This window comes from Electrophorus electricus, chromosome 23 (assembly GCF_013358815.1).
Source record: "Electrophorus electricus isolate fEleEle1 chromosome 23, fEleEle1.pri, whole genome shotgun sequence".
NCBI classification, from domain to species: domain Eukaryota; kingdom Metazoa; phylum Chordata; class Actinopteri; order Gymnotiformes; family Gymnotidae; genus Electrophorus; species Electrophorus electricus.
This window is the reverse complement of record NC_049557.1, coordinates 7,141,046-7,168,514: the sequence shown is the minus strand read 5'-3', so window position 1 is coordinate 7,168,514 and position 27,469 is coordinate 7,141,046. Positions and strand designations below refer to the sequence as shown.

Below are 27,469 nucleotides of genomic sequence, written 5' to 3'. Positions count from 1 at the left end.
GCGTAGTAAGTTTTCAAAATTTTCATAATTTTAAAACATCGATGTTTTGGCACCTGCACAAAACCTACATCTTAAGGACAGTGGGTGATACCTGTTTTAAAAACTAATAACCTTCTTCAGAACCATGGACAGCGCCTGTGCTTACCAGTCTACCCTGATGTGTGTAGCATCTGTCTCACAGGCGCTTAGCTTTAATTGCGTCGGTTCCGAGTGGGGGGGGGGGGGGGGGTGTCAAAGCAGTGTTTTTTATGTTAAAGATGGATTGCATCTTACTTCATATAACGCCATTTGACAAAAATGGCAGGTCCTAATCTCACGTCTTATGTCATTAACGATTAATTAACGAACTGTAGTTTTTTATTTGCACTAATACAACTATTAAACTATACAACTACTAAAGACTAAAACCATTGTTAATTTTTCTTTAGAAATTTATATTTTGATACAAATAACGGGGGCGGGGGCGGGGGGGGGGGGGGGAGAGACCCCGTGAATCCAACTTGCAGATCTCACCGTACAGAGTGCACGTCTAACAAATTAACAATACGCACGCACGCACGCACCTTCCACAGAACACAATGCTAAAGCTGTTTCACATTTGAAGTTACCATGGGAACTGTAAGAGTGGGGAGTAGCCTGATGATGGGGTGGGGGGGGGGGGGGGGGGGGGCTTTCGTGCTTGCCCACCTCTGTTGCACATAAAAAATACGTGACCTTGGCTTTCCTACCCAAGCCCAGCGACCCCACCCCCAAACCCTCCCCCCTGTTGCGATGCTTGGCCAATTCAGCAGTGGAGTGCCCCCGTCCACACAGCCCACTCGTCGACCTCCGTCCTGCTGATCTGGCGGCAGGTGGCTGTGGGGCGGCTTGCATCTGACATGACGGGTTGAATGGGTGGGCGGTGGCAGTAGCCTAATACATATTCACATGGTGGGGGGAGGGGGGGAAACGGCTCTGTATGAAAAGGTAGGACACGGATAATTGCATGAATTATTAAAACCCAGTACTGGAGCACCCGCTCCTATCAACACTGCTGGTTTTTCAAAAGGGCTACTTTTAGCACGTTTATCGCTACACCCATGCCTTTCTTTTCACAGCCATAGCCCCGCCCCTTTTCCCTCACACACACCCTGCAGTTCGTCACCTCCCTCACATACTCTTCAAGTGGTCACAACAACTGGGTGGTGTGTGTGGGACGACTGCGGGTCTGTCATCACGCCAAGGCTGCGAAGAGAGAGCACAAGCTGATTAAAACGAGCTGCACTGTCAAGTGATTACCTGTCTAGAAAAATTACTTTCCAATGACTTCCGTGAAATGTAGTTCTACTTTTTGTACATAATTTGAAAATTGGTCTAATTATTCGTGTAGGGAACTTTCTTCGGACCGAAAGCTCATTTAAATTGATTTCCCGACAACAAATTAAATTAAATCTAGAGTGTATTTTAACTCATGGCTCTTGGCTGGTATAGGTGGTAGAAAGCTACCATTGGCATAAGCAGAGTGATGTCATTAGTTATTTTAGAAGATTATGTGATTATGAGCCACGCATGTTTGCGTTTGTTGGATTTTGACATGGAGCTGTTTGACTGCTGATTTACTCTTAGCTGGGACCTCTCTCTCTCTCATTCACTTACACAGTCACTCATTCAGTCACAGGGAATACAACAAAAGTACTATTTCACAAGAGAAATGATACATCAACATAGTAGGAGGCCTTAAAATGATCTAATCATCATACAGAATGGACTCGTACACTACATGCAGGTACCCAAACTTATAGACAGACAGACAGACACACACACACAGACACACACACACACACACACACACACACACACAATTTAACTGTGCTCAACATTAGTGAGTGTTACACACATTACAGACCTACAAAGAAGGATCCAGTGCAGCCGCACACACACCAGTACTTAAAGCTTTCATTTAACTACATATTGGAACAAATTTTAATTAATCTGTGTTTATACATTTTGCTTCAGAAAAGGCATATTTAGCTTTTCCTATTAGGCTCATTTACACCCCCCTCCACACGCACAAGGTTTTTATTTGTGTGGAAAAAAAAGAGGAGAAAGGAAATAGCTATAGCTGTAAACTCTCATAGCAACCACCTTCTTCATCTCCCTGGAAGGAATCTGCATATGACAAGTGTTCACGGCTTCTGTGCACCTCTGAAACGCGTTTGCTGACCATCTGAGGATTCACAGGCTTTCAGGTATTTTTGTATTGTAACATTATATAGCATTAAAGATTTTTTTTGTTTGTTTGTTTTATTTTTATGTAAATTAATCTTTTTTGTATAAATATTTTTACACATGGTATTTTATTCTGCAGCACCATGACATTGACATTCAAATGATAGGTGTGCTCAGCAAAAATTAATTAATTAAAGATATATTAGATATAAAAGATATAGAATAATATATATATATATAATAATAATAATAATATAGATATATAATAATAATAATAATATAGAATATAATAATAATATATAATTATTTCCAATGCATGAAATTCAAGTGCCTTCCAGCATGAGGATCAAGTGTATTTATTATGGGAGGCTGAGTGTTAGAGTAAAGGGGTGGGGGTGGGGGTGGGGGGTAATTGAAGCTGTTTGTAAGCCAGCTGTGTATTGTATTTTAGTCATTTAGTGACCCAAATCACAGACGGGGGAGGGGGGGATTTGAGAGACAGGCAGAGACAGACAGAGAGAGATGACATTTAAAAAGCAAAGGAAGAAAAGAATTCATGATGCAGATATAAATATCCAGCCTTGTTATGCATATACTCCCCTGGTTCTTCTGCAGCTCAAACTAAGCCTCTCATTTTACATGACATATAGGTCCTAGTCTAAAACTCTTTCTTTTGCTTTGTCTCACACACACACACACACACACACACACACACACACACACACACACACACACACACACACACACACACACACACACACACACACGCCTTTTTCTATTTCATCTTTCTCTGACAGTATTATATGCTAAATGAATTTCAATAATACCACAATTCTTGCAGTAGCAGTTCCCAGTTTCCTAGTAACATCCTCTTGATCCAGAACACTTGTACCAAATCTTTGCACCCACAGTAAATTAGACATACCAAAGCAAAGTCAGTTAGAACAGTATGATTTTAATCACCAAGTAATATGAATATATTATAAGGAATAAGTTTCTCAGATCTAAAATAGGCATGGCTACCCTTAGTTCAATTTGAAATAATTTCCTACATACACTGAAATGGACACAGCTTCAGATTTATGGAATGTTCCTTCCACCTGAAAATGCAGTTTTGGAGCTGCAAGATTCTGAAATCATATATGTATAAATATGCATTTGCACTGGTATGTAACTAAACAGTACTATTAATTATTAATCAAGAAGCATTATTTAACCAGGTTGAGGGAAATTAAAGATAGAGCTAGAGTTAGAGAGCAAGAGTGTGAGCGCGAGAGCGAGAACGTGACAGCTGTTGCATGAAGCACTAATCTGATTAAATATGTCCTTCTTTGCTCACCATCACCAACCCCCACAAAATACACACACCCACACACAGCCTGCTTCTTCCATTTCACTCTCAGCTTCTTATGAGTTACACCTTTTCACTTTTGGCCTGCCACCAACCGTCTGTACAGAGACGATTAGAATTAGAGTGCAATCTCCTTTAGAATCAGTGCACAAGGCGAGTCCACCAGACACCTGGATTAGACGAACGTCGGCTGGTCTGAGTGCGGTGATAGCATGGCATCCTCCCACACATTCTCGCCGCCTGTACTGCGTTCCAGCACAAGCTTCAGTAGACATGCCAATCACTGACCTCCGGTGCAGCACAACATGAAAGCACTTTCTGCTAACAAAAAAAAAAAGCACCTTATGGTATTTAAATGCCAACCCTAAAGGGTCTATGAAAAGATAAGAATATTTATTGCATAGTACCGGTTTGTTAAACTTTGCAGAAGTACGAAATACGAAATACTTGAATTTGGATTTGAATTTTTGGGTACTATTGCACACTTATGAAATAGCTTATACACACACACACACACACACACCCAAACACACCCACACACACACAAATACATAAAGTCCCCCTCTCCCAAACCAAACAAAAACATTCACATCCACTCAAAATCCCTTGGAATCTGTGGACATGTGAGCACAGGCAGAACAGTGATGCATGATCACCCTTTAAGAGTATGTTAAAAGCTTTATATACAGCTTGGAAACCAGGGTACACAAGTTTCTGTTTTTCCCTTTTGAAATAAAAGGCATCAAGTCTTTAAGGGATTTTTTTCTTCTTCTTTTCTACACCAACCCACACTCACCTTGAACAGCTGAAAGCATCAGTACATTCACATTCACAACTGGTTTCTGTGGTGAACAGTCCATCTGTGCAACTCTGTAGCTTCTTCACCTATGCATGGAACGCATACACATATTCATATAATCACTGCTGCATGTTTTTGGATGGTGGACCACTGTCAACCCAGCAGTGACTGACACATTAAAAGCCCAGTTACACCCTATACTAGGTTTTAAAACCCAGAATCATGCCACCAATATGAGGAAAAAACATGGAGCAGATACTCTGTACTGTACAGTGAATGGCTAGCAAGGGTAGATACGTGTTTCCCGTAATGTGAGTGTATGTGACTGAAGTTGCATGGTGAGTATATGAGACCACACACATATATTAAAATACAATACTGTGTCTTTGTATGACCTCACGCAGCAGCTATAAATAGCACTATGACAATGGACATTAGCCCTCCTTGAAAGCCACACACTTATACAATCAATCATCATGTGCTCCATCTCAGCATGTATTCCGGACTTCTGCACCAACTACTTAGTCCCTCCCTTCCTCAGCTTCTCTCACGCTGTCATTTCCTGTCCAGGTTTTCATGCCAGTGATGTGTTTTGAAGTGAGCTGGACATCAATAGCCTGCCCCCAACCCTTGCGAGTCTGTCCATCTATCTCTCTCTCTCTCTCTCTCTCTCTCTCTCTCTCTCTCTCCCTCCCTCCCTCCCTCCCTCCCTCTCGTATTCACAAAGAATCACACAATTCTCATGGGCATCTCTGACCCCATTCATCTCTCCCTTTCCCTTCACGGTGCACTTGAAAAGACAGGGGTTTTGCTTGTAGCTATTACACCGCTTCATACTCTCTCTGTCTCTTTGAACTGCTTTCAGACTCCCTGCCATTCACCCCCCCCCCCCCCCCCCCCCCCCCCCCGCTCCTTTGTCTCGGAGAGATGGAGGCCTTCTGGGAATGATTGACGGGTGAAGCAGCTCCCAGCCACAACACACAGACTGGGAGGGAATAAGAAGTGAGAGACAGAAATAGGTAAAGACAGAATAAAGCGAGAGAGAGAAAGAGTGTGTGAGGGAGAAAGAGAAAGAGAGAGAGAGAGAGAGAGAGGGCTAAAGATTGCACTCTGGTGGTGGACTTTGGCTATTACAACAAATTAAATAACAGCAATGGCCTACTGAGAAAAAATGATTCTTTTGATTATTTCTTGAACTTTCTTGGAATTTGCTTTCCAAGAAAGTGCAAAGCATATATGATCTGATGTGCATTAATTTTGAAAGAACTCACTTTATTTAATAAGCAACAATATAATAAGATGCAACAAACAGTTTTAAAACATTTTTGTCTTGGAAAAATTGAGCGTTCTGATAATGTACTTTCTACTGAGTAACGTACGACTCCCGGAGTGATTAAACAAAAATTAAAACAATAAAACTCACAGCACGAACGCAATGAGCATGGTGGCTTCAATGCCAACTGTGCCCACACTAACTGGCATCAGGAGCAGAGGGGAGAAAAGAAGCCTGCCCGACGAGCTCTCCAAGCTTCCAGTCGCCAGGCAGCGTCTCACGTTACTATGGAAACCACAGTGGCTCAGTGTTGACCGTTTCCTTATGGGTCATTCTGAAGATGAGGGGCGTGAAATAAGCCGGCTCTGTCCACACTCTGCCTGCCTCCTCCCTGTCTGCTGCACTCGTCTCCGAGAGACGTTTCCTCTAGCTTCGCCCGGGTAATCTCGCCGCTCATTCTGTTGGCGTCTAAAGTGTTTCTGTTTATAATTTGGCATCAGCACGCATGCTGGTCACAAGCATTGCACGTGCCACACCCCTGAGAGGAAGAGAGCTACTAAACTCGATGGAAACAAGGACAGGAAGGGAGTTGAAGGCTCATTACTTAAGAGTTATTCTCACTTTTCTCATTTTGACCAGCTCTTGAGCTATCAATGGGTTTGACAGAGATAGGAGAGGAACAGATGGCAGTTGCCATGACTGCACGCAGAGCCAATAATCTATATTCTAACCTTTGCCCCAGACTTAATTAGTATCTAATCAACAGCTCTTCCCGAATCAATAAGTAACTAAATGCATGACTCAAAACCCATGTTGCTAGATACTAGTACCAAATCCTAATTTACTACAAAAAGAGGTTTTTCTAAACTGTTCTTTTGGGCATAAAGGACGACCATTCCAAAAACTGAGATAAACACTCATTTATTAACTAAAACAAAATTGGTAGTTAATTTAAAATACAGTCATTTAGAATCACTGATACTTGCAATCATTCACACATGCACACATGCACACAAATGTAGACACACATACATATGCTTGTACACACATACCATGTTAAGAAAAGTCAGGTGTATGGCACAGGTGTACTGAGCATCACTATTGGCACATTAAGAGCACCGAAACTGCATTACCTCTATGGCACTTGTATAACAGCTGTGCCTATCTACAGTAGCACACAGCAGCAACAATGAAATCGATCATACAATAAGGTGTGAAGGATCTCCAGATTATAAACAATATCCAAGTTACAGGATGTGTTAAATTGTACAGATAAGGGGTCAGTTGGCGACAGCACCGGAGTAACGTGACACTACAGAACAATGCGACACTGGTCAAACCTGGGCATCAAGTAGTGACACCGATATGTACATCTGAGGCTTGCTCTACGGTACGTGACTCATGCTTTGATGGAATTGGGATGATATCTATGATAGCCAGTGGTGGTGGTGGAAAAGTGGATTCTGTAATAAACAACAGCAGTTGCCGAAATCACTCACCACTCACACACACTGCAGGGGTGAAGGTCAGCATACAGGCCGGTAGTTACAAAGGGAGGAAACAGCCAGGGGCTATGAAATAGGGCAGTTACTACGAATGGGGTAGGAGGTATGACCAAGGCTACAGTTAATACAGGGAAGCAGTAGGCATAAACAGGGGCAGTTAAAGAAAAGGGTAACAGTCATGCCAGTCAAGTCAGTTTGGGGGCAGAAATGGTATAGAAGCAAATGGCGGTTATAAAAGCCAGCATATGTACAGAAACGATAGGCATGACAGGGCAGTAATGGGCCTGAAAGGTAGGAAATAATTACAAAAGGGGACAAGTGATACCGATGTGATCGACGGAATTATCCCCAATAACCAAGTAAATAATGAGGCAAGAGTTATGCAAAGGAGTCAGTTATGAGAGTGGGGTTTATGTTCAATACTGTGGCAAGTCATTATATCTGGCCTTAGACAGGCAGACGTATGAAAATCAGTGGATGAATATTAATGAGATGAGGGGAAGTAGGAGGGAAGTGACCGCCATTGAGTGCGTATTAGATCATTATCTGAGAAGAAGGGGCTTTCTGAGCTGCTTAGTTATTTCTGAGAACAACAGTTGGCACAGCTGTGAAGGAGCGTGGCAGGGCGGCAGGGGGGCAGAACCGTTCCAGCCGTACGTGTTCACAGAGAGGTAAGGTACATCTCTACAGAGAGTGCTGTTCTAGTTGATCCATTGCTGTCAGAGGCCTTTGAGAGGTATTTGAGTTAAGAGATGCATTTTGAGTTTCAGGGATTTAATGGCGTCTACAGGATACTTCAGAACCAAAAATAGCAACGGTATTTTAATTGCATATCAGAGGACAAACTGAGACTTTGAACACTGGTGGTTTTCCCTGTTCCTGGTTCCCTGTTGTTCTGGAACATTCTGGGGTCAATTTGGGGTTCTTCTGCCATGGATCATAGGTGCATCGTGGTCGTATGATGGCTACCTGGGATGATTAAGTTATAGCTGAGGAATAGGGGGTAGATTTAGGGAGTCCAGTGCACTGTGGTAAAGTTCTCTCAAAGCCTTTAGCAACAACAACCGGCAAAACATCTGATTGAAGAGGTGAGGTAATGGTTCCTGAAGAGTGTGTGAGAGAGAGAGGGAGGAAGGGAAGAAGATAAGAAGGAAAAGAGAGAAAGAGAGAGAAACAGAATTGAGGGTAGGAGGTTAATGCCACTGAACTCCCTGTGAACTGTTTTAATTAAATAAAACAATGTTTCCATACTGCTAACACACACACACACACACACACACGTCTTACCCCCAGCACATGGACTCTGTTGTAATAAGAACTGAAGTCTTTACTGAGAGACACCAAGAATCTGCAAGCCTGAGTGAGAGAAGAGAGGCAGGTAGTTTACTGACATACTGATATGCCCTAAAAATGACCTCCAAATACAACGACAACTATAGTGCAAGGCAGCACTTTCTATTTATTCTCTTTAACTCTATTTAACTCTACCTGCAAACATCAACCATTAGATTTAACCTAATAAAAATTATGATACAAGGGGAAAAAAGTCTCAAAGCACAGAGCATACTTCAATAACAAAACACTGAATAACTAAAATCTATAATCATGAAAAGTGTACAAACAGTATTTGTGTTATGTACTACCAATATAAAGTGATATGCTAAAAATGGAAAATTCTCTGCATTTCTTATTCTGATATAATACCACCGCCACCACCCTCTCTGTATTTAGCCGTGCCCGGCACATTCAGAAATTTTAAAGTGTCCCCTACTCTGACTAGATTGCTCTTCAAGCTGTCCAGGTGAGTGTGGTAGAGCAGGACCAGGACTTCACCACCAGGACTGAGAAACGCTCCATTATGCAATTTCTTATACACAGTATATCTACTGTAATCTTGTATAACTTATGTAAATGAGCTTAGGGATCTCATAAGAACATATTAATAAAAACCAACCTGTTCAGTTCTTAAATTAACTCTGGCTCCACTGCCCTCAAGGTCCAGTGCCTGTCCTGATTGGTCCAGAAGCTCAGCAAATGGAATGAGGTAATTGAAGAGAAGAAGCCACTCCCCCTGGTGGAGACATGGTTAAACAGTGAAGTTCCAACTTTATGAACAGTCGTTACATTTTATAAATGTAATTTTATAAAATTCATTTCTAAATATTATTGACATCTATGTCATAGTGAAGTACCTCCTCTTTGAGAGCAGAAAAGTCAAGCTCTGTACCTGCAGGAACTTCTGGGTAGAGACCTGTGGAAGTCAAAGCAGGAGAGATGCTCTAGCTTCATTGTTTCAGCTACAGTTAAACAATACTTCAGCTTCACATGAATATAAAACAGACAAAGTGCATTAAACATTAGCAGCTTGATGATTAACTGCTTACAAGTGATGACCAATTACAATTTTTGGTTACTACAATTATACTGTAGAAAATCTGAAACATTCTTTCTTAGACCTTGAAGTTGTGTGTGTGTGTGTGTGTGTGTGTGTGTGTGTGTGTGTGTGTGTGTGTGTGCGCGTCACCTTGCTCTACTCCTTTCTCATAGCTGCTGAACAGAGTGTGAAGTCTAGCACAGTTATACATAACAAATACTCCTCCCCTGGGGCCCTTTGTGGACACGCCTCCTTCACGCTGTACTTCAAGAGTCACCTGACAGAAAAGATTCCAATAGTCATCATCCACACACATGCTCATTACAAAATACTACAAAAGATCAAGTGTGTGCGTGTGAAGTTCTCAAAGTTTGATAACTGACAACAATGAATAACTGTCAGGTCTATTACTCCATTCTGTGGAAGGAATACATAGAAATCATGGTTCCATGGTTGCTCGTGTTGTGAATGATAAACGTACCCCACTGATACTGCTCAGCACAACTAAAAACATGGACATGGCCCAGGATCAGGAACCAAATAGTAAATCTAAAATGTTTATTTTTATTGTCTTTGAGGTTTTTTTAAATACATTTTTGATAAGCGTTCTCTTGCAAGAGAAGCAATGTCTACAACATGAAGCAACGTAAATAAGTCTAAACACATAAAACTGGTATGGCTCTTACTTTTTCTGGATTTTTTTTCTTCCTGTTTTATTTCTTATTTTTCCCCTATGTTTTGTTTCTTATTTGTCCCCCATGTTTTGTTTCTTATTTGTCCCCTATGTTTTGTTTCTTATTTGTCCCCCATGTTTTGTTTCTTATTTTTCCCCTATGTTTTATTTCTTATTTTTCCCCTATGTTTTGTTTCTTATTTGTCCCCCATGTTTTGTTTCTTATTTGTCCCCCATGTTTTTGACCAGTGAACAGATGGCCGAAGGCTCCAGGTTGGCTGTAGTCTCCAATTCGACATCTACAAGATGTTTTGAATGAAAGAACCTTTCTAATAAAGTGGGAGGTGAGGGTGGGTGACTATGAGCTGAAAATTATACTCAGTGGGAAAAGCAAACTCACTGAAACGTTCACTCACTGGGAAAAGCAAACTCACTGAAACGTTCACTCACTGGGAAAAGCAAACTCACTGAAACGTACACTCACTGCGAAAAGCAAACTCACTGAAACGTTCACTCACTGGGAAAAGCAAACTCACTGAAACGTTCACTCACTGGGAAAAGCAAACTCACTGAAACGTTCACTCACTGGGAAAAGCAAACTCACTGAAACGTTCACTCACTGGGCTTGTGTGTACAGTGGAAAGCAGCTCGAACCGAACTGTAGCGCAGGTCATCACCCTGATGATGTCATCCCAAGTCTGTCCTAAAAAGGAAACAAAAGAAAGCTGAAGCAGCAACATGTCCCGAACGCTCTCTCATGCACACACACACACACTCACACTCACACTCACACACCCCCTGCAGGACAAGCCTTGCATGGTCTTACACACACCTTCCACTTGATCTCCATACTTCATTTCAGAAGCTTCCTTCATCTGAGCTCTTTTTAACCTGAAAGAGTTAGATAAAATACCCATTAACTAAGAAAGCCATATGTATATATAGTATTTGATTTAAATACATTTACATACCATGTATGGATTAATAACACATGAAAACATATGTATACAATACTTGATAACTTACTGCAGATACTGAGCTGAAGTCATCTGAGTACCAGGGGTTTTAACTGGACCGCAAACTACCAACCTCTGTGTGTGAGAGTGAGAGTGAGAGAGACGGAAAGAGTTTTTATATTTTTATACACATATATACATATATATGATAGATATAGATTGAGAGAGAGAGAGAGAGAGAGAGAGAGGATGGAGCAACCACTACGGTGTATCTAGCTACTGGAGATAGTCAGTGACTTGACACTAAGCAGAACCATATATGTGCAAGACACACACATGTGTTACAGGCACTGTGTGTATGCATGCATGTGTTGGTGGGCATATTTGTTTAAGAGGAACCTAGGTTACTCTGTGTGTGTGTGTGTGTGAGTCCTGTAGAGAAAGGATAAACGTTACTGTTTGTTTGTGTGTGTGCGAGAGAGAGAGAGAAAGGTGCCATGCTACTATTGACTGTGTGAGAGACCTGTGTTGCCGTGGCGCCTGACGCTCTCCATAGCATGGCTATCTGCTGCTGGCGGAACTCGTCCTGACAGGAAGTGACATGCAGCACTGTTGCCAAGGACCCCTGGGGGATAACAGAGAAGCCGTCACACCTTCACTCAGGTAACTGGAGCAAAAAGAAAAGTTCTACATAGCACACGTGTTACAAGACCACTCAACCACCAACCATCTGTGTTTCACATTAATGAATGCGAAAATAGATCTGGGGTGGGTTTCCCAAAACATTTGTAAAGCTAAGTACTTCTTAACCTTGTAATTAAAAACATTCTTAAATTTATGAGTTTCCTGAAACCCTTCATATCCAACATTTTACCTAACTTGTCTGGAAATGTAAAAGTTTTCTAACCTATTCATAACTCACCAAGTAACTCACTTAAAGCTCACATGCCGTTCTACCTCAAAAAGTATAGAGACTGCTGATTTTCCTTTAAAAAACTCAATGATGTGTTGATTCAAAGCATGATATCAGCAGTTTTTATATCACACACACACACACACACACAATTCATTTTCAAATTGCATTTGTGTACTCTACATTTAATGGCAATAAAAATGAAATATACTAGTTTCAATCCTGTTGTCAGTATTTTCCTAATATCGAATGAACTTTCTACGTGTATATGTAGTTCCATGTCACAGTCGATAGCCTTATAGCTTTCCAGTGCAAAGCCCCCTGGTTCAACCCTGAGCATGTGACTGGTTTTATTCTAGGGTTTAAAGTGTTTAAAACCTGAAATAAATCAATCATTCTTTTCGTGTAAAACAAACAATTTCACTGAAGTATAGGAGATTATTTGCTGATGTACACATTTAAATCAAGCAAATTAAAATGACTTGCTCTCAGTTTCCCAAATTACTGGATTGATTCAGAAAGGTTAACTTTGTGCCTATTTATAGGCTTGATATGCGATAGGTAGAAATTGCAAATGTAGGTTAATGTTCTTAATATTTGTTTAATTATTAATTAATGTTTATAATAATAAAATATTAAATTATTGATTAATTAATAACATTTATAATAATTATTTCTTAATAATAATTTTGTGAAAATGAGATGTTTTGTAAATGTTTGTAAATCGGTGGTTGGGTTTTCCAACACAGGTGCAGAGGCAGAGTCAGCAAAGAACTACTTAAAACTCAATTGCGGTTTTGGAGTGTCAGAAGACTTTTGAGAAACACTCATAAAACTAGCATTCTTAAAGTTACATCGTTCCTAAAATTTTTCACAATTCGCCGAGATTAATTGTCATCAGGAAACACAGCCCTGATCCCAGATTAGTATGCATGATGTGCAGCAGACTGCTGATAGAGAAAGCAGGGAGAAATATTTAGTAGGAAACACTGCATTAAAGCAGCGCCTACGCAGACCATCAGGCATGTGTTTAGGAACTTGCTTTTGCTGTTGGTCGGTGCAAGAAAATTGGTGAACTTTTGCATTATGGAGAATTTCAACTGAGCTGGTGATACCATCTATGTGGTACTCACAGGAAAGTCCGCTGTAGCTCTGTCCAGCTGGGCCAGGTGGCACAATGCCTCCTTCTGCACTGTGGAGGGAGAGGGAAACCAAGAGAAAGCAAGAGAAGACAAAGATTTATAGTGAATCTAATAAACAAATATTTATAACAGTGGACAGACAACATTACAAAGAGACTGATGAAGTGGCATAAATGCATTTGAAGTAAAACATGTTCCTGCACAAAGTGCAGGTGCATGCGTATATTTAAACACATACTATGTATACACATCAACTCCTTTATATTCACCTGTGCATGTGCCAAGACTGGGGTCATAACCCTGCAACTCCACCTCTTCTATGACTCGTTTAAGGTTTATCCAGACCTCTTCCCTCTTCCCTCCATGCCCCGCCTCCACTCCCTCGCCTCTGCTCCACCTCTTTTCTTTCTCCTTCTCTCTCTCTCTGTAGGTACAGTTCTCAAGGGAGTTCCTCATCTTCTCCTCTCTCTCCTCACCGGTCCAGCTGACAGACACTGTTGGCCAGTCTATGCCCAGCGTTCCGAGGAAGCCGGTGATGTCACTTTCCTTGGGCAAGGCAGGACAGAAGGACACCGAGTAACTGCGGAGGAGAATTAAACTAAATGTTACACACACATCCACTATACGCATGCACACATACTCACTCAAACATCCCCCTTCACTTGCACATGAGTTTACTCACCCTTGCCTCCTGAGCAGTGCTCCTAGGTGGTCCGCGATGAGAACAGTACGCAGCTGCCCTAGAGTAAGCGTGTCTGGAGAGGGTGGGGCTTGCTTGGCATGTAGGGCGGGGCAATTGATAAGGACACACCCCTGTTTCTGAGCTGCAGACCTTAGATATGCAGACGCCCCACACAGCACACCTCGAAATGCGGCACAGCGGTCAACAGTAACACGCAAGCCCTCCGTTGTCACTTCACAACCTGCTACAGGTAACACACCACAGCCCCGGAGAGTAAGGACACGGCTCAGCACCGCCGAAGGAACCTGCACACGCATGCGCACACAGACGTCATTGACAGAGACAGACGTCAACCAAAATCTCTCAAACATGCTGATCACTTTTGAAAAAAAAAAAGCTTTAACAAAAGGTTAAAGAATTTACCACGATCATTCATATATATATAAACAAACATTATAACAAAATTATCAAGTAACCATGCTAGGATGCTTTGACACGTAGGGTTTAAACGTTTTGTCAATTGTCCAGGGAGTATAGTGCTCTAGGTTCACACAGCACTTGTAACCGCTCGAAAGAATGCCACTAAAAGTGCAGTTAAAGTGCAGTGGAACTCAAGTGTTCAAGTGTTGAGTACCTGTTGGCTAGCTAGATTACATTACAAACCACACGCCAGTTTCCATCTATTCACGGTCCCTAAATATAGCTTCAGCTACACTAAAACAGGAAGCAGCAGCGATCACTTCATCGACCTACCTGTCCGTCGGCGTAAAGCGTGGCCAGGACTGTGTTGGGTGCCAGGAAGTCTCTGTTTCTCAGATTTTTGGCGCTGCTCTCTTTGAACCAAAGCTTCTCGTTCCTCTCCCCGCTATCGGAATGCACAGCGTCGCCCTCCCTCCGCAGCGCACACCTCAAGGCTTTGACGGTGGAGACGATGTTGAATGCTGACATTTCCACGGTCTCCATCATTTAACAGGCTCCCAACGTAAACATAATAACCGTCGGCTTGACCAGTCCTGCTTTTAATTATGACTGGGGCATCTGGCAGCCTCCACCGAGACCTTTCCTTTGCTTACAGACCCGCTGCTCACGACCGGGAACTTTGGCGTAATGAATATTCTTTCTGGTACTGCACATTTCATAGTAACACATTTGATTTGGAAAAGCGCCATCTTAAGTGTGGAAAAGTGTATTTTTGCTGAAACGGTGACAGTCAAGGAATAGAAAGAGAAAGCAGTGCGTAGTCCTTCCTGAATTCGAAATTTGGCGAAGCAAAATGTTTCTTTACACTTTTTTGTTGTTGTTTTGTGTGTGAATAGTGAAAGGAGAATGTTTGTCCTTCTCCTCTGGATAGATGTAACTAAATGCAGATTAGTGAGTTTAGACTAAACTTTGATTAGAGTTTAGACTAAAGGCAGATTAGTTAGTCCATGTTCCTGTCAGTGTGTCCTAAACATTTGAACGGTAAAATGAGGAGTAGTGTGTCTTGGTATTATTTGTTTGTGGGCTATTATAATATATCCCAATATATCCTACATCCTAACATATTTTAAATTAAACTTTTTTTTATTTTAAAATTGACATTCTCTTTTGTCCATTTTAAAAATCTAATTAGTGAAAGAATCCTACCCCCTTTTTTAACTATTAGAATAGTAATATTCCTACTAAGTATAAGAAATGATTCCAGGACGGTATGTTGTTTTGCAGTATAAGAGAGACAACGAGTGCTTTGATAAAAGACAAAGTGGACAAGTTTATCTCCAGTTTATCTTCATTATTTATTGGCCAACAGAGGTACAGAGAGCATGCAAACAAACCTTTTGTGGTTTTTGCGCAGAGATGTGGTGAAAGAGGCCATGAGAGTAGCTGTTGTAAGTAGGAAACTGGTGACTTTTGACTAGTAGATTTTGATGTCACTTTTGGCTGACACGAAATTCCCGGTGGCGAAAAGTTTTTCTGGCAATCCGGGAGAAAACGTGTCATTCTACAGCAACATCAAGACAGTCTGCCCACATTGCAAGTGTAAAATTAACACCATACATACCCATTGTAAATCTCACCAAATCTTACCAAATGAAAGTACAGGACGTAACATTTACACTTTGCACATGTGTAATAATCTCAAACTGTTAACTGATTTACATAGCACTGGTACTGTTTTTTTTGACATGGCTTGCCATAGCTATAATAATATAATGTAATCACAGTAATAAATAAATAAATAAATAAATAAAAAGAAAGACTTTAAGCTCACCTTTTGGCCCACTACACCTACATCTGCTGCGCCTGAATTGTTCTATACTTTATATGCCTCTATGCTTTAATATTTTTATTTATTACAAAACACTTTTGTTGTAAACATTACGTGTGGTACAACACCCAAAGCTGTTGGCTATTTGTTTTTCTCTTCGCCTACGCTCAAATGCACAGGTTTTCCATGAGTCCAGGCTTGTGGCTGTGGTAATGAAGCAATGAGAAGTCAGTGAGTCCTGCATGTTGCGAGAAAGGAAAGAAACGGAATCCATAGTCAGCTGTCAGTCAAAGCAGCAGCTGCTTTATGGGTTCCGTTACTCACCCAGCCACCAGCGCTGATGTGCACCACGGCTTCTGCTGTACAACACTTAGGCGCACGTAGGGTCGAGGGAGATGCTGCCTCTGCAGTATTCTTGAGTGTTTCACTACTGAGCATCTAACGTTTCAGAAAGCATGGTCCAATTGTGTGAGTATTTTCTCATAAGCATCACATAGACATGGAATTATGACGCTATAAGGCTAACACACAAGGAAACTGTTGGAGACAGTGCTCGCACATTCCTCAGACTGTTTTATCATCGGTGGCGTCTGTGTTTTCATGAAAGAAAAAAAAACATGTTTGTTTATCTCGTCTCATCTGTAGTTAGTCAGGTGGCTTGAAAAACCAGTTTCGCTATCAGAAGAACACGGAGACAGTGAAGGGGGTATTTAAGGTGAAGGCAGACAGATTACATGAGAGATGTAAGAAAGAGTAAAAGAAGTGTTATATAATGTGATAGGACAAGGGAAGTGTTAGGAAAGTAGTCGCTTCCCTCCTAATACATCACTACAGAGTCTGTTTCTACACACTCTGCACACTTTCAGGTCAAGAGCCCGGATACATCAAAGAGCGTGAGACAGAGAGAAGCAGAGACAAAGAGTAGGGATAAAAGACTCTCCACAGGCAAGTATTTGGGATGAGGCTTTCTTACTCGAGTCAGGTGACTTTGCCTGTACTCCTATGGAGGGAATAAAAGCAGAAGCTCAAGCAAATCGTAGAGATGTGTGTGGGCGAGGAGAAGTGAAAGAGAAATAGGCTAGTCTTACTGGCAAAAAACAAGCAGATGCTTAAAAAACACAGCTTAAAAAGTAAATGAATGAAAAGAAAGAGCAGTTAAGCAAAAAAAAAAAAAAAAGAAAGAAGTGAGTGCGTGATGTAAACAGAAAACAGAGTTAGTTGGAGTGGAAGAACGCGGACATTACCCGTCTGGCCCGTGGCTCGTCTGCCTCTTGTCTGGGCTCCCGTGTCTGCGTTTGTATCTGAATGTGTGTGTGAGCATTTATAAGTACTCACTTCCTCTTCAGAAATCTGAGAAGTGTTTTCACTTTCACTTCTATACTGGGCTGCCCACAGTCCCGCCCACGTCTCTCCTCTGCTCCCTGGCCTCTGGTCTCAACACACGCCTTCCTGAAAACCTCCAAAATCGACCCTGTGGTGAAGACCTTGAAGTATTTACATAAGCAATGTGTGATTGTACAGCAATAATATTGAAATCTTTTATAATTTTATATTACTTTCTCAAACTTCTTATTTTATCCAGAAAAGAAGTAGAAGGGATGTTATTCCTATTCATCCATGTTGCTCTTCCTCACCTGCCCATAGAAGGTGGTGTGGTGTGATTAATAGGCAGACTTGTGTTCCAAATCAGTTAAAATATTCTATTTCATATACTAAAGGACACCTGGTGTCCATGACACAACCTGTCCAGGTGTGACGGTGCAGGCGTGTACACGCGTATGTGACCCATGCCTGGAAAGTCCGGTGATTTTGGAGGTGCAGCCTGGATTCCCTTGAGACACATATGGTAAATAAGAGAAAGCTACATAGCCACTTCTGGTGAGCTTGTGGTGTGTCTGGACAGGACGGCTTTGCCGAACACACACACACACACACACACACACACAGTTACATGGGCACACTTACAGTACTAACCTACATGTACAAATGTTTCAAATGCTTCGGAATGAACAAACATTCTTTCTTAATTTATTTTCTTCACATTTCCACTCCAGTGCCAACTAATTCCAGCATTCATTTTCATTCTAAAGTCATTCTCAACATGGATTCTCCAACTAAATCTTAAGTTTAAAAGCACATTTATTGAATCTTAGGAGAAATCTAATTGGTCCAGTTCGCAACCAGAGAGCAGAGGGAAAAACCACCACACCATCGCTTCCTCTTCTGAAACGATCACAAATCTCCCTTGCACTCTGTATTCTCAGTGTGTGTGATCGTACGCGTGTATTCACAGGACAGCTCGTTCATAAGAAGGCAACGACAAAAGGTTTAAGTGCAAAAAATGTATTTTACCGAATATTTTTGAACATTGATAACATTTCCTACAATTTGTTTCAAACAAAAATGTCCTTAAACAAGCTTTCCAACATGCAGACACACAAATACACGCATCATGTACAGAGGCAGTTTCTCTCCATATTAACAGAAAGCCTTGGAAGACCAGAAAAGAGAAGTGAAGGTTATGAAACAGCAGCACCACTACATGGGTCTGCATAAGCATGTCTGTGGATCTGCGTACATCCTTCAGGTCGGGGACCATCTGCATGGTGGGATGACGTACGTGATCTTGGATGTATGCACAAGTACACAGTGTCGTTTGGGAGTTCCCGGGAGTTTTCGTCTTTAGAAAAGGCGCTTCTCGTAGCTGAAAGGAAGACGACCATAACGTTAACGTTGAGGACTGTGCCCGCTGATGGTGAGCTGGAGACTCAGGACCCCCGGAAACATTTTTTGCCCAAAAGTTGTTTAAGAACTGAACCACTAGGTGTCACCATTTCTGTCAGTATTAAAGGTGCCCAGACTGTTACCATGACAACCATACATTGTGCCGTTCCCTGTGTCTTTTAAAGGTTCTGTACCTATGCAGACTGTGTACTCCTCCCTCCATCTGAGCAGATACGGTTCTTTTCTCAAATTTCAAATCCCCAGAATACATCATGGCCCTGTGAAGGGGGGGGGGGGGGGGGTGGGGGGGGGGGGATAAATAATATAAATAATGTGCACGTATGTGTTCTTTGTTCCTGCTTCTGCGTGAACATTCATGCTTGTGGTGGGAGGCAGGTGGAGTGCCGGACATGTGTGTGTGTACCTGAGCTGGGTGAGGCTCTTGGCTCCTATATCCTGACAGGAGTGCTGGATTCCAGCATGGAGGTATGGAACAAATTTATGGACGGAGCCTTTGTCCTGAACCGCCCCCGATACTCCCTGAGCTACTTTAATCTTATCACACTCACTGAGAGACAAAGAGACAGAGAGAAATTAATATAATTTTTGCACAAATTTACCTGAAGGACTGAGCCCTGAGAAAGAAAATGTGCGTTCTATAACTGGTCGCATGCATGTGTACATAATTCCTGAAAGTGTGCGTGCATATACGATACCTGAAGTATCTAGTCTGAGAGCCCAAGTTCTTGTCCATAGCATCTAGTGACCCCATTCCTCTGTACTTCTTCAGCCTGATGCCGTCTGAAAAGAAATACTCCCCTGGAGCTTCACTGGTGGCAGCTAACAAGGAGCCCATCATCACTGAGAGAGAGTTGGTGAGAGAAAACATTTCAGAAATCTGGGGGGGGGGAAGGGCTATGATGTTTAGTTTTAAAAAAAACAAAGAAAACAAAACAAAAAAAAACACATTTCTCCGATTTCTCTCCTTCCTGTTCGCCTCACCCGTGGACGCCCCGAGTGCTAGGGCCTTGGCAATGTGGCCCACGTTCTGGATGCCTCCATCAGCGATGACAGGCACGCCAAAACGCCTCGCATATTCAGACACTTTATACACGGCTGTAGCCTGTGGTCTACCACATGCTAGCACTGAAATGGAGAAAGGGAGAGAAATTTAGCAAGTCTTGACCGTCAACCTCTCATATCCACAGATATGCCAGTATATGATCGCTAATCTCATGCGTGCACACAGGAGCAGCTCCCCTTCCAGCATGCACTTAGGAGCAGTGTGTGTTAATCAAGCACTAGTCAGCAGTTTACACCGTTTGGAGTGCTTTTGGCTGAACTGCTATGGAGTTAAGGAAGGGGGAACTCTCTAAAAAAACAAATTCAAAAGGAGATGCATAACTTGTATTCTAATTCAAAAAATATTAAAATTACACAAGCCAAAAGTCACTAGAATTTGCAGTAAATGGCTAACACACTAGCAGAAGAGAGGAGTGATATGAGGACATTTCGGCCCATGAGAGAATGCAAGGCTGTAGGGAAGGCTGAGGACAGCAGTCACGCCCAGTCTCGAACATGGGTCACATCACCCTCTCCTTCAGGGGGTGATGGTCTCCGTCACGGCCCCTCCTTTGGGGAGCACAACCCTGCCTTCCATGTGTCCCCCACCCATTAACATTTCTTCCAGGGTCACACCAGGGGTTCCCAACTGGGATTCACACCATCCCGGCACAGCAGAGTGGTCCCTTTATCCCCTGGGCACACTCCCGATGGCCTCACGGTACCATCCGTGGGGATGGTATCAAACGCTGAGGGACACATGGAAGTGTGGAGTGCATTTGTAAGCGCCCTGAAGGAACAGGGAGTGTGAAGAGAGCATCGCCCCCTGAAGGAGGGGGTGGTGTGATGGAAACAATCACCCCCTGAAGGAGAGGGCTGGCCCTTTGGTCTTCTGGTCAGAGTGCATGTTTACTGCCTGGAAGACCCAGGTTTGAGACTGGGAGGAAGAAAAACAAAAATGCTCCCAACAACTACAGAAAGGGAAGTGAAAGGTCTGAGATGAGTTATAGTGTCTACCCACTGCAGAGGTTGTGCGTTTCATGTGCACTGGTAGCACTCTGCTCTGGTTCAATAAATGCTTGTGGTGATTTGTTGTTGTTGGACAACCCTCACCTTGGCTAAATTATAGTTTTGTCCAGACTCAAAAGGTGCTTTTGCAGGGAAAAGTGTGAAGAGCATTTACAAGTGCACTTCAAAAGCTCCCCAAGGTTTGGCCACTTACATTTGTGAGGGTTTTGTGGAAAATGTAGGCAGAGCCAGAGAGGTTGCCCAACACCATGGCTGACAGGTTAGTCAGACAAGTACAACCATCCAAAACCCCAAAAACCCAAAAACACCAGAAACTACTACTACAACTGATGCAGAGTCATTAGCCAATCAGTGCAGCAGGCTGTGAAAAGTAGGCGGGCAGGGTGTAGCACTGCACCAATAGGAGCCCTGTGTGGGGGTCTGGGAAGGGACTTACTGGAGTATCCTGTTACAGTGGTTGGGCTTTTGGGGCTGTGGAGCTTTATATCAGGAGGAATACAAAGTGGAGCTAGAAAGAAATGAAAAGAAAAGGGGGGGGAGAGATGAAAGAGAAAAGAAAGATGAGAGAAGAAGAGGTGAGAGCAGGTATAAGCAGGACGACGAGGAAGCGATGAGTGAAGCAGGGTGGATGAAGGCTTAACGGAGCACAGAAGAAAGGAGAGAAAGCAACAGGAAGGAAAGCATGTATTAGGAAAACACGCGAACGTAAAAAGGGTGAAGAGAAAAGAACGAACGAACAGATGAGAAGTGGAGCGAGGGGAAAAAAAGGTGGGACACAAAGAGAAGAGAGATAGAAAAGCAATAAGTCCACAGCGAGGGCGTTTTCAGGGCCGGCTATGGTTTCCCGCACTCTCGGTAGGACCGAGCCAGTCATGCCGAGACTCGTTCAGCTTCAGAGACACAAGCGAATGAACCCAAGCAGCGTGTTGGGAGCCGAACGCTCCATGAGAAGGCGCTGGCAGCGGGGGTGCACAGACGTAGTGAGCCCATTCACCACATCCATATTTCCAACCATATGGCGCAACCACACACAGTTTTCTAGAAGATGCAGTGCATATTCCAGATTTCCATTCAAATGTTAAATGCAGTGGCTGCGCAAGCAGACAATTCAGACTGAATAACCCGACATGGACAAAACTATTTTTAACCGGGACTGACGTGATTACACTTTCCACAGAGACAGATTTTAGGCTGGACAGGATAACAGGAACCGAAGGCGGGCTGTGGAAGCAGGGCTTGGGAGCGGACGAAGAGACGGTGGGGAGCCGTGTGATTGGTGGACTCACCTTCCTGTGTGATGCAGATGGAGCCACTGCCCATGCCCACTCTGAGAGCGTCAGCGCCTGCATCGATCAAATTCTTCGCCTGGGCTGCCGTTACAACTGAAATCCAGAATAGAGGTGAGCTTCACAATCAGCATACCTCACGCCCTTTCTAAGTTTATTCAGGTAAAAAACTGTTTAGGCCTTGTTAAAGCAACAATTAGTGTGGACCTTTTCTCAATATTGAAATAACTATATTTTTGTATAGAACCTCTTGTACTAAATATGGCTTATTTCTGCCCCCTAGTGGCCCATCATTGCAGCTTGCGATGTTTATTTGGGAAAAAAAAAAAAAAAACACAAACAAAAAACAGCCCCATAGAACGCCATAGAAAGGGTGTAACAAACATGCCGGCCTTATACTTTTGCTTGCTAAAAGCACCATTAAAATATCCGCTACACTTTTAGACAAGGTCCTCCTGGTGGAAGGCTACACTGTATGCACGCACCATTGCCCCCTACGACCTGTAGGCTGGGGTGTTTCTCTTTAATGTACTTGATCATGTTGACCTGGAAGACAGAGTTTCCCTGTGAAGAGTCCTGTCAGGGTCAAAAGAACAGAACACACTTAAAGAATGAAAGAACACACATAAAATACATAATGCAAAATAGGGGAGAGAGGAATACAATAAAAACAAATTAAAAAAAAAATAAATACAAAAATAAAAATAAAAATTTCTCCCACCACACACGCGCTTGCTTGCTCACTCACAAGGATGACGACATCCACGCCGGCCTGCACGAGCAGGTCGAGTCTGTATCTGTCGTCGGCGTGTGTCCCAATAGCCGCCCCGCACAGCAGCTGCTTCCGCGAGTCTTTGGAGGCCAATGGGAAGTCACGGTTCTTCTTGAGGTCTGTGCGTGCGATAATGGCCACCAAACAGCCCTCCTCATTCACTATGGGCAGCTTACCTGGGGAAGACAAAACATCAGAAATATAGAAAGCAAGGCTTGACTGCGTGGGGCTCTGGAATTTTTATATATATTTACTTACACACACACACCTCTATATACATATCTATATATCTATAACATCTATATATCTCTCTCTCTCTCTATATATATATATATATATATATATATATATATATATATATATATCTCTATATCTATCTCTATATCTATCTCTATATCTATCTCTATATCTATCTCTATATCTATCTCTATATCTATCTCTATATCTATCTCTATATCTATCTCTATATCTATCTCTATCTATATATATATATATATATATAACATAACTATCTATATATACACACACCTTTATTATATATCTATCTATCTATCTATATCTATAAAAAACACATGTGTATGTATATGTATACATGTGTGTATGTATAATATATATCTCTCACACACACTAAATTACTGATGGTGTGTATTATGTAAAAAAAAATGTAACCTTTTTTACTTCTCTGAAGAATCTCATTTGCCTCCTTTAATGTCACTCCAGCAGGAGCTACAACAAGATCCTCCCTCTTTGTCATCACCTGAGACAAGTCAACAGACAACATAACGGGAGTGATGAGGAATTTCGGTTCACATTTACTCACCTTACACGCATATACTGCTAGTTACATCGCTTCTCTGCTTTAGCAACATGCTCCTCCTACCTCACTGAGTGGCAAATCATGTTCCTCCCCTTTCAGGAAGTCGATATCTCGGGATGAGATGATGCCAACGAGGCGGCCGCCCATTTGCCCGTTGTCTGTGATGGGAATGCCGCAGAAGCCGTGGCGGGCCTTTGCCTGGAACACGTCCCGCACACGCTCATTGGGGCTCATCACCACAGGGTCCGTAATAAAACCCTGCTCATACCTCTGGGGGAGGGGACGATTTGGATCAGGGAGAAGACATGGGGCAGGAAACTACATTAGGCAGGAAACTACAGTTGGGAATCTATAAGCCATTTGAGAGAACTGCAAATCTGAGCTTGGCATTAACAGACAGGAAGGCAGATACGTGGCCAGTAAGAAAGACAGACAGCCAGATGGACAGCGAGTGAGGGAGAGAAGGCAGACAGTCAGACAGAAGAAGCAGACAGACAGAGGAGGCAGGCAGACAGGAGGTTCAAAGACAGAAAAGATGACAAGGAAGAAAAAAAAAAAAAAAAAGCTCAGCGGCACAACAGAGGACCCGAGAGAGCAGGTCGGGAGAGGACAAAGATTTACCTTGACTTTTCTCACTTCATTGGCCTGGAACTCTGGTGTGCAGTTATGGTGGATGAACCCAATGCCACCAGTCAGCTGCCGAAGACCACATCACAGGCACTTTAGCACAAAAGCTATCCACGCTTTGAATGCATAAGTTAAATGACAGAACCAGTGTCATGCCTACCATATTGATGTATGACAGATAAATAAAAGGAGAACTTCCAACATTGTGTGACCTCTTTAAAAATAAGTGAATAATGAACCTATGCATGCGAGCAATCGTGTTTAAATCCCATCTGTGCTTTGCTTACTGCCATTGCGATGGCCATCCCTGACTCAGAGACTGTGTCCATTGGCGAAGAAATGAGTGGTGTCTTCAGGGTAATCTGCTTGGTCAGGGCAGACGTCAAGTCCTACAGGGTGGACCACTTGTATTTAATAAAAACTGTGAAGCCCAATCAAGTAACTCCACAAACATATTCATTCAGGTCTGTGTGTGTGTGTGGGGGGGGGGGGGGGGGGTGGGGTGGGGGGGGGGCTGCTGCAAATGAACTAGTGCCACTTATGTTTACAGGATGGGACAAAAATCCTAAAACAAAATGTGTGTTCCAGCCAGGTGATCTGCAAGGCATAATTTGCTAGAATAGCGTATATGGGGAGTATATCGCTCTGGTGCTCAGATAAAAGTACATACCACTTGGTCAGATGTGAAGTCAATGTAGCCTGGAAGAATCAGGAAATCACTGAAGAAAAAGAAACAAGCAGAAGGAGATGTAACAGAAGACATTTAACACTGTCCATCCATCATAGTAATTACGTTGCACAAATTAACAAACTTGACAGAGCACTCACTTAATATCCTCTCTGCTTGTTTATTTTTGGGTTGTGTCCCTGTGTTCCATAGCGTGCCCACGCTAGACGACACTATATTTATACAATAAGGTGGAACGAATGATGAAATCCTAAGGATCTAACCGGAAAAACCCTGGCCAGCGCTTGTGTGTGTGTAACCTAAAACTGTACAGAGTCCGAGTTGCACCTGACGCGGGCCAGGTTTTGAAGATTGCAGTTAAAACAAATTCATCTAGCCTGAATAAACAGCACGACCGACAAAAGAAAACATTACACACTCTTGCAAAAGGTGTAAAGGAATTACTGGAAAAGCTAAACAACGTTATTAAAGCGATTATGCACCAAGCGTCCAATAACGCTTACAAGAGAAAACGTATGGACTACCAATATGCAAGATAACTTCGTAGCTAGTCCGCTTTAACGCACACAATGTTATTTGAAAGCGAAATTGTAGGACATGGCAGACTGGCAGACTGTAGGTGCCTTGCCAGTAACCAATGCCAATCACTCCTTTCTAAGAGGACTGTGATCACCAACTAACTCCGTCCTAGGACATAAACGCCGTGGCTCTGAGTCATGGACGGATTCGGTGCGCTCGCCGCAGTCTTACACAAAAAGTTGACCTATATAGACTATAGATCTCTAGCATGGCTGGCTTGGTTGGATGACCTACTTGTATGTGAGGCCATCGCCGCAGTTGAAGAGTTGTTGCCCTGTAAGTCCATCTTCGGGCACATAGCCCGTCTGTCCGCTAATCAAGTAGTCCGCCATGCTGCAGAATCGAGGGGAAAGCTTGAACCTTTCTGTGGGAGACAAGCTAGCCACGAACCTAGCGAGGCACTCCGGGTAAACTGTATCTTACCCCCGGCTGCGCTCCAACAGATTAATCACAGCTGAATTTGTGCGTAATTGTATCAAAAGCGCAGCTGACCTCACTTTTCTGCAAGGTCTGCTATGGCTTTGTCGCGCTTATTTGTTAATGATTTCGCTAGTTTTCCTCCAGTCCCCCGGCTTGAGGGGCGGCCTCAGGTCCGTAGTGCCAACACGTGTCTTTCTGAAATACAACCATCCCCTCCGCAGATAGAAATAAAGTCCTGCACTGCGCAACTTCCGGCTGAGACCCCGCCTCAGCATTTCGTAACTACATCAAAATGCGTTTACTTTCGCTCGTTCGTCATATTTTGTCACATCTTAAAGTTTTGCGTCAAATGATCATTAGTGATATTTTCGTGGGAATGTTTGATCGTGTTGAAGTTAATAGGCAGTTCCGCGTTATGGGGGCGTAGTCGTCTATCGCTTGTGAGCGCTCCTTATCTTTCGCGTACATGTGTCCAATTCAGTGGCACATGTTTAAATTTATCTCCAACACACAACACTGACTATATTTGGCCACTGTGAACCGACCTAAAATGGTCCGTGTGAGTTGCCGTCAAATGCATATTGTGTGTAAGGTGAAAAAAGAGCCTCTACGTTTTCTCACGCGTAATTGAGAGCGAGCTTTCAGAAAGAAATGCCGTAACTGTTCTAGTCATTCTAAGTAATAAATATACAATTCCGGGTCCTAGCACGGCCTCACAAGTCTGACATGAAGCAACGGCAACACAGAACCTACCCGACATAAACACATGCCATTCTGACTTTGTCCTCTATTTCCTGAAGATGCCATAAGAAAGCTGGTTGAAGTTAGATGTCAATTAAATAAAGTTTTCTGATGAACTGAAAATTTGATTGAGGGGCTTGCTAAGTTAATAAAAATTTATAGACACAGACATGCACGTATAGATTAGAGATTTCCCCTGCCCTCCATTCAGTCATTAAAGGTTTTAAAATGTATAAAATAGCAGTTTACATATAATGTAAAAAGCTGCTGACTGAGCTTTTGATGATGGTCTAAAACTGAACTGTTCAGTGCTGCTTTATTGTTTGTTGCACCCTCTGCAAAGTGGATGCCTTAGAACTAGTGTTCATGTATGGAATTAACTTTCTGTAACAGTTACAGCTGGTTAGTTGTGATCGGACTGAGTGAAAGGCTATATGCATGTGTCTGGTTACATGACATCTGTGAATGTTTTGTGCAACTCTCTTTGCAACCAAAACAAGTCAAGGTGTTTACAATGCACAAATTGGCATGTTGGGTCTAATGTGAAATGGTGATGAATTTCTGAGTTTAGTTTTTGGTGATAGTATTAAAAACATAAGA

General features: G+C 42.6%; 2 protein-coding genes across 3 annotated transcripts; both read right to left on the bottom strand.

The window, feature by feature from the left end:
* Nucleotides 1-7,286: 7,286 nt before the first annotated feature.
* Nucleotides 7,287-14,973, bottom strand: dalrd3 (DALR anticodon binding domain containing 3). Its single transcript, XM_035522197.1, has 13 exons — nt 14,630-14,973; nt 13,877-14,181; nt 13,464-13,774; nt 13,186-13,244; nt 11,663-11,764; nt 11,210-11,274; nt 11,016-11,074; nt 10,804-10,886; nt 9,661-9,787; nt 9,329-9,387; nt 9,091-9,207; nt 8,424-8,492; nt 7,287-8,239 (listed from the first exon to the last, which is right to left on the bottom strand). Exons 1-13 carry the CDS (start codon nt 14,840-14,842, stop codon nt 8,120-8,122), a joined length of 1,689 nt encoding a protein of 562 aa, XP_035378090.1. The 5' UTR covers nt 14,843-14,973; the 3' UTR covers nt 7,287-8,119.
* A 3,478-nt stretch (nt 14,974-18,451) lies between these two features.
* Nucleotides 18,452-26,435, bottom strand: impdh2 (IMP (inosine 5'-monophosphate) dehydrogenase 2). 2 transcript variants are annotated; one of them, XM_027007636.2, is made up of 15 exons: nt 25,943-26,435; nt 25,112-25,160; nt 24,729-24,830; nt 24,436-24,510; nt 23,878-24,084; nt 23,667-23,754; nt 22,974-23,173; nt 22,711-22,801; nt 22,226-22,321; nt 21,376-21,447; nt 19,851-19,994; nt 19,565-19,709; nt 19,273-19,416; nt 19,043-19,126; nt 18,452-18,828 (listed from the first exon to the last, which is right to left on the bottom strand). In XM_027007636.2, the coding sequence occupies exons 1-15, from the start codon at nt 26,038-26,040 to the stop codon at nt 18,807-18,809; spliced, it is 1,617 nt and encodes a 538-aa protein (XP_026863437.2). In that variant the 5' UTR covers nt 26,041-26,435; the 3' UTR covers nt 18,452-18,806. The 2 variants fall into 2 exon arrangements, with proteins under 2 accessions (XP_026863437.2, XP_026863438.2); XM_027007637.2 differs by lacking the exon at nt 21,376-21,447 and having other exon boundaries at nt 25,943-26,432.
* Between the last annotated feature and the right edge of the window lie 1,034 nt (nt 26,436-27,469).

Bases quoted from the DNA above. Each gene is read 5' to 3' on its own strand.
- dalrd3 (XM_035522197.1), bottom strand. From the start codon at position 14,842: ATGATGGAGACCGTGGAAATGTCAGCATTCAACATCGTCTCCACCGTC. The intron at 11,765-13,185 runs GTGAGTACCACA...GTTATCCCCCAG, and splicing joins GAGCTACAGCGGACTTTCCT to GGGTCCTTGGCAACAGTGCT. The intron at 11,075-11,209 runs GTAAGTTATCAA...TAACTCTTTCAG, and splicing joins ACTTCAGCTCAGTATCTGCA to GTTAAAAAGAGCTCAGATGA.
- impdh2 (XM_027007636.2), bottom strand. From the start codon at position 26,040: ATGGCGGACTACTTGATTAGCGGACAGACGGGCTATGTGCCCGAAGAT. The intron at 22,322-22,710 runs GTGCGTGCATAC...TCTGGATTTCAG, and splicing joins ACAGGTCGTAGGGGGCAATG to TTGTAACGGCAGCCCAGGCG. The intron at 19,417-19,564 runs GTATCGTATATG...TTTGTCTCTCAG, and splicing joins TCTCAGACTAGATACTTCAG to TGAGTGTGATAAGATTAAAG.